Raw genomic sequence first — 7,474 nt, 5'->3', positions numbered from 1 at the left:
GCGACGATAAAATCTTCGAAATTCGGATACGTTTTTCGATGGAGTAAATTCATTAATCGCGAATAATTTCCATTCTCCCGGCGTTATACCATCTTCATTAATTACATTACCAAAATACTCGATATCTGTACCCCCAGCGGGTAAGGGGGTAAGAATATACCCGCGGTAGGTATGCCTGTCGTAAGAGGCGACTAAAATACCAGATTCAAGGGGTGTGTAGCCAGCGCAATATATAGCTTATCCAAACGTAATTGTCGACCTCACCTATCCGCGGCGAATCCTGTTTCACTAGCAGACGAGGTTCTGGCGACCCCAAGCTCCTCATGGAACTTGGGAGTGGAGAGGGAGGGGATGGCCTGAAGGTTTAATGTGGCCACATAAATCGTTCCCGAGATGGTCGGGCTAGCACCTTAATGGTGCTGTGGTACCGGAGCGTACCGGATCTGTATCCGGCAAAGGACCATCACATCGATAACACTCCCCAAAGCCTTCGGGGAGCAACCTTATCGCTACAACAACAACAACAACAACTCGATATCTGTCTCAAGAAACTTGCATTTGTCCATGCGAATGGTTAACCCGTTTTGTTTTAAAATTTTAAGGAATCTCTCGAGCCGTTCGAGTCCTTTGTCGATCAATTTACTAGAGACGATAACGTCATCCAAGTCAGTTAGTGCTTCATTCGGCGGCATTTGAGAAACGATTTTGTCCATCGTGGACTGTCAAAATGCGGGAGCATTAACCAACCCGAACGGCATTCGGTTATACTCATACTGCAAACACGCGGGTGTATTTGTTTAATAGCTCTTCAAATTGTTTTCGATCGGTCACGTTTAAATTATTAGCCATTTTAGTGTTTCGATACGACACTGATTCCGTTCTATAACAAAACGTATGCCTGTTGAGCAAAGAACATCTCTACCTAGGAGTATCGGTTCACATAAGAAGATAAGAAGTATATCTGTCGGAATTTTGTTATCATCAATTTCTATAACCGCGTTTAATTGTTCGGTACTCACGTATTGTCCACCAGCAAAGACCTGTAAACTCGTTAGGTGCTTCACCGGGTACAAGCTCACGCGCGAAGGATTTTCGGATCAACATATGATTACTTCCGGGGTCAAAATAAGTAACGGTTTCATTTCTATTAACCTTGATCACTTTATTTTATTTTATTTATTTATTCACCAACCCCTTCTGAAATTGTCACTTACTTACGTTTTGACAATTATCGACGGAAACTAAACCATTATAAATAAATAAACGATAAACGATTTAGTTTTAATAGCACGATTTATTCCTTTAATTTGACAGAAGCTTTAATTTTTCGTATTCACGACACGTACGACTTTGTCAGGATGCGATTTCAAACTCGAACTGTCGTGTTGAATGCAGCGTTGTATTATGACGTATGAGTAGTTGCCAGATCGTGTGACACAATGGAGTTACCTTATATCTTATACCATGCACAAACCTATTACATTAACTGAGAAATGTTTACTTTTATAAGACTGCAATTTTTTTAACAAGATGCAAATATTTGAACCGAATAACATACACAAAAAAATTACCGTTCAAATTTATTACAGTTGACAATTTAAATGCAATCTTCAACGAAAGGAAAGTTACAAAATATACATGTGATATTTTCATTTGCCGCAAACAGCTGCTGTAGTAATGATTCGTCTTCTAACACGTAGTATTGACATCGGGGACAGTGGCGGGGCGATATTACCGGTAGCTGCAAATAAATTAACTATAATTAATTTCATATTGCAATTGCGATAGGTTTACAACAACTAAGGCATGATTTGACTGAATGCGTTTGTAACACTTAAACCATCGCAGGAGTGTGGGTTCGGATCCCACTCCCAGGAGAAAAGGCTTTGAAGAGATTTACAAGGTATAATCAAAACAGCTCTAGCCTTGTCCCTCCTGATGGCACGTTGCTTAAATTTTTCCCAAATTATTAAATTAAAAATTGCTTCAAATAAATGTTTTCATACATTGAACAGCAATGAGGGCAATCCCCGCTTAATTCATACAAATAGACAACATTGGTTAATTGTTTGTATTTCTATAAATAAAACAAAGCAAATACCAGTTTCTTTGAAACCGCCACCAACCTAAAAAGCATAATCTTAACACATGATTACACACAAAGTATGTACTGTGTAAAGAATAAAATATGCAATTAACGCAATTGGGAGAGATTTACAAGGTATAATCGAAACATCTGTCGCCTTGTCCGTCAAATTATTAAATAAATTATAAAATTAAAAATTGCTTCAAATAAATGTTTTCATACATTTAAAAGGAATGAGGAATTTATTACTATATCCAAACTTGCTGGCTTGGGCTTCCAGTTTAGTATGCTATCTTGGGTGAGGTCTTACTTGACCGATCGTGGATATGTTGTTTTGGTGGATAGTATCTGTTCACGGTCGTTTACTGCCACCTCTGGTGTACCCCAAGGGAGTGTGTTGGGACCCCTATTATTTGTTATCATTACACGGTGCTACACTGATTTTGAACTTTAATAGCGACCTAGTGTCCGTTGTAGGTCTTGATGAGTAGATCAAGATGTCGTATTTCAAAATTTTCTAACACCCCGAAATTTTCAAGTTATTGTTGAAAAACTGTTTTTCTTGTACCTCACGCATTCAAAAATTCGTTACTCCGTCATTTTTTCATCAATTTTTGATTGCTTAAAAGAAAGCTGAAAGATAGGGCTTTAAAAATATATATATTTGTCTATACTTTTTATAGCAAAGTTTTGAGATTTTTTAAAAGTTATCTAAAATTTTCTCGTTTTTTTTTAATTTTTCAAAGTTTGACGGCTTTTTAATGTATCATTTCTTTAATGAATTATTTTTTTTCTTAAAGAAGTTGAGAGAACATTCTATTTCGAGTAAAAAAAGTACTGGCTGATCAAATTCGGTTGAGAATTGTTGAAATAACAACACTTTTTGTAAACAAGAAAATTTTGCTCTCATCGTAGAATCGATATGATTTCAGTATATCGGTGCCATCGTATTGAACATTCTTATCGTTTCTTTTATTCCACCCATTATTTTTTGTTATAACAAAATTTCAATTATTTACTTTAATTATTTAAACAATTTCGATATTTTTTAATTATCTACATATATCATCTCTCGAGTAATTTTATTTCGCTCCTATGTTGGAGAGAAAAAATAAAGAAATAAATAGTTGCAAATATATTTACATAAAGTTTTGTTTTATATTATGTACTTAATACAAAAAAAAAACTTCGAATTTCGATAGCTGTTAAAAATGTTTGCTAGATCTTTTGCGTTTATAAGCCACATCGTCAGTATCGTGTTTTAGAGACCAGCAATAATTTGCCAGCATTCTGATCTGACTTTCCGACAAAGCGTTTTTCGATCTCTAATAGTTCCTGATGGAACCGTTCTCCCTGTTCGTCACTGAATTGTCCAAGATTTTCAGGGAAGAAATAGGCTATATGAGACAATTTTTTAAACAACTTCAAAAAGACGGTGGAGCTTTTTCACACTTGAAAACAGTTTTCCCAAGACTGAGTGATGCGAAGATCAAAGAAAGTATAGAAAATTTCTATAAGAATTTGTAATTTACAGCAATTTTCTCATTATTGTCAACTTTACAGGTATTTTTGTTGGCCCACAAATACGAAAAATTTTTTCTGATACGGAATTTTTCAAAAAATTGAATAACGTAGAGCAAAGAGCATGGGCGAGTTTTATTCCTCTATGCAATAATTTTTGGGGAATAACAGAAGCGCCAACTACGTAGAAATAGTGAATGAGTTTCTAGAGGCTTATGGGCAGATGGGGTGCAGAATGTCAATCAAAGTCCATTTACTGCATTCACATTTGGATTTCTTCCCTGAAAATCTTGGACAATTCAGTGACGAACAGGGAGAACGGTTCCATCAGGAACTATTAGAGATCGAAAAACGCTTTGTCGGAAAAAGTCAGATCAGAATGCTGGCAAATTATTGCTGGTCTCTAAAACGCGATACTGACGATGTGGCTTATAAACGCAAAAGATCTAGCAAACATTTTTAACAGATATCGAAATTCGAAGTTTTTTTTTGTATTAAGTACATAATATAAAACAAAATTTTATGTAAATATATTTGCAACTATTGATTTCTTTATTTTTTCTCTCCAACATAGGAGCGAAATAAAATTACTCGAGAGATGATATATGTAGATAAATAAAAAATATCGAAATTGTTTAAATAATTAAAGTCAATAATTGAAATTTTGTTATAACAAAAAATAATGGGTGGAATAAAAGAAACGATAAGAATGTTCAAAACGATGGCAGCGATATACTGAAATCATACATTCAATCCTGACATGGCGCGATATCAATTCTACGATGAGAGCAACATTTTCTTGTTCACAAAAAGTGTTGTCATTTCAACAATTCTCAACCGAAGTTGATCAACCAGTACTTTTTTTTACTCGAAATAGAATGTTCTCTCAACCTATTTAAGAAAAAAAATAATTCATTAAAGAAATGATACATTAGAAACCCGTCAAATTTTGAAAAATTAAAAAAACGAGAAAATTTTAGATAACTTTTAAAAAATCTCAAAAATTTGCTATAAAAAGTGTAGAGAAATATATATATATATTTTTAAAGCCCTATCTTTCAGCTTTCCAAAACTGTTAAGCAATCAAAAAATTGATGGAAAAATGACGGAGTAACGAATTTTTGAATGCGCGAGGTACAAGAAAAACAGTTTTTCAACAATAACTTGAAAATTTCGGGGTGTTAGAAAATTTTGAAACACGGCATCTTGATCTACTCATCAAGACCTACAACGGACACTAGGTCGCTATTAAAGTTCTTGAGATATTTTTTTTTTTGTAGCACTGTGTTATTAATGACATACGTCATTGTTTCAGGTACGCTAAATTCTTACTCTATGCTGATAACTTGAAGATTTTTGCATCAATCACGACTCAATCTGAGTCCACTATGCTCCATGCGAATCTTGATAACGGAATAGAATGGTGTAGAAATAATCGTCTGCTTTAAAATATAAGTAAATGTTTTAGTATTGCCTTTGCTAAAACTCGAATTTTTCTTCCTGCTTGTTATCATATTGGGGACTCTACGCTGAGGGTTGTTGATGAACTATCAGATTTTGGTGTAGTCTTTGATGCTAAGTTTCTATTTCAGTCAGATTAATTATGTCATTGCGAAGTCTTATTCCATACTCGCGTTCATTCGCCGTTTCAGTATAGATTTTAGTGACTATTATACTTTAAAACTTTTATTTACAACTCTAGTGCGGTCTAAGCTATAATATGCTGTATTCATTTGGAGGCCGTACCATGCTTACCAGATAGACCGACTTGAGCGGTCTTTGCGTTTTCACGATCCTGTTTCAACATACAGCTCTAGATGTCTTTTAATTAACCTGAAATCATTAGTTTGTAGAAGATAAATGCTATCACTGACATTTTTATACGATATCATCAATGGGACGGTTGACTCGTCCTATCATTTAGAACGCATTCGGTTAAATGTACCATCACGAACCCTTCGATGTCACGATTTTTTCTGGTTAGATAGATGTAGAACGATTTATGCTTCTAATTCTTCGATTGCTAGGGCAATGAGGGAGTTTAATTTATTGTATTAGGTATTGATTTTTTATTAAATAAATTTAGGTTCAAACTGCTATTGAATGAAGTAATTTGATTATTTAATATTTCTTAGTTAAGATACGTTTGAAAATAGTCTGTAAGGAGGTTCTGATTGTCCTAGACTATAATATGAATAAATAAATAAATAAATATAAGGTTCAAAGCAGGTTAAATCTGCCAACCAGAAAACGGATAAGTTCGAATACAACATAGTTCGCTCTTATTCTGCAACATGATCAAGTTCAACGACACAATGTGTTCAAACGAACACACTCGCCACTGATTTGAAATCAACCAAATCACTTGCGGCTTCGTATGTGCGAATTTATTCACTTTTCGCCGAATTTAATCAATTCAGGCGTTTTTTCGTTTGATTCAACAACGAATCAGAAGGAAAAAACGCTTCCCAAGGCAGCCGGTTCTATGTACCGGAGCGATTCGCAATTTTTCCCACCAGTGGCTGTCATTTCAGTGTAACCCCATTTAATTTATTGCGTCCCTCCCACAAATTGTCATCCTCCCAGCATCTCCTTGCAGCGGGACGGCGCCATACTCTCCTGCTCCGGGAAGGTATCGAACCCAATCCGGGTCCTTCTCCTTACCCCGGTCCTGAGAAATGGTTTTGCTGCGCTTGCTGGAAAAGAAACTTTTTAGGACGGTCATACTCTTGTCAGTGTGTCCCGTGCAAGGGATGTTTGCATCGGACAGGTTGCTCTGGGCTAGATCCCAAAATCCCACGTCCTCGTAACTTTTATAAATCTTTTGTGGCTCCTTGCTGTTCACGCCCAAGGGCGTCCCGTAGTCTACGCCTCTGCTGCTCAGCAAGCCACAACAAGTACCCGATGCTGCTCGCGCCATACGGCGCCACCAGCTCATACGGCCGCTACCTCTCATAACTACAATACAGACTCTTAGTCCCTACCACCTTTTGCACCGTTTGCCAGCTCAGAATATATATGTTTGCGTCATCCGCCCAATAACTCCTGCCTTGTACGGTGCCACTTTCCTAGATGTTCTGGTCTCCGCGACGGCAACCCCCCACGGGCTTCATTGCGCCATGTTGCCAGGCCGCAAACCCAACTACACCGGGTACCCCAATGCTTACCCAGGGACGTCCAGTCCCAGGGCCACAACAATTGCGTCCTGGCCTCCCACAACTCAGACGTAGTCACCCGTCACTTACCCCTAGAGTGACGACGTCTCCCCGCTGCACTTCAGAATTCTGCAGTTAAACTGTAATGGATTAACTGGGGAGATCACGGAGATAGTCGATTTCTTGAAGCGGCATAACATCCGCATCGCTGCGATTCAAGAGACTAAACTCACAGCAAGATCTGCCCTGCAGACCTGTTCTGGGTATAATGTCCACAGAAAAGATCGCGAGAGCGGAAATGGAGGAGGTCTCGCGTTTATCATACTCGTACACCACTCAGTGCAATATACAGCCCAATTCTAAATATTCCCTTGGAATTTGCTTATCGCGGATTTTTTATTCCCGCGGAAAAATTCCTCCAATTATTTTCTCCTCGAGAGAACAATAATTGGGGAATAGGAATTTCGAATTTTCAAAGTCAGCTGTTTTGTCAACTGAAATTTCGTGGCGAATTTCTTATTTTGTTTAAAAAATTTTAAGTTTAATTATTGTTGCGAATTTGTTTGAAATTAAGAAATAAAGTATAAACAATGCACATTATTGCATTTCATATGGTATTCACTGAAATGAGTAATGAATTCGTGCCACAACAACATCAACAGAGGAGCAAAAGAAGAAGACGCCGGGATAACACAAATCCGCTGGAGTTGCC

At 37.0% G+C, this 7,474-nt stretch overlaps 1 protein-coding gene across 5 annotated transcripts in view; it reads right to left on the bottom strand.

The window, feature by feature from the left end:
• Positions 1 to 1,274: 1,274 nt before the first annotated feature.
• LOC137252076 (uncharacterized) overlaps positions 1,275 to 7,474 on the bottom strand; it is a 307,866-nt gene continuing 301,666 nt past the window's right edge. For 2 of the 5 annotated variants that reach the window (XM_067787272.1, XM_067787275.1), the window contains one exon: positions 1,275 to 1,741. In XM_067787272.1, the coding sequence (XP_067643373.1) occupies positions 1,598 to 1,741 (144 nt within the window). In that variant the 3' untranslated portion in view covers positions 1,275 to 1,597. The remainder of the gene's footprint in view (positions 1,742 to 7,474) is intronic. The other 3 variants (XM_067787274.1, XM_067787273.1, XM_067787277.1) reach the window with 3 other exon arrangements.

Source organism: Eurosta solidaginis, chromosome 5, assembly GCF_040869045.1.
Source record: "Eurosta solidaginis isolate ZX-2024a chromosome 5, ASM4086904v1, whole genome shotgun sequence".
NCBI lineage: Eukaryota > Metazoa > Arthropoda > Insecta > Diptera > Tephritidae > Eurosta > Eurosta solidaginis.
Note: the sequence above shows the minus strand (reverse complement) of the source record. Positions and strands in the feature narration are given on the sequence as shown.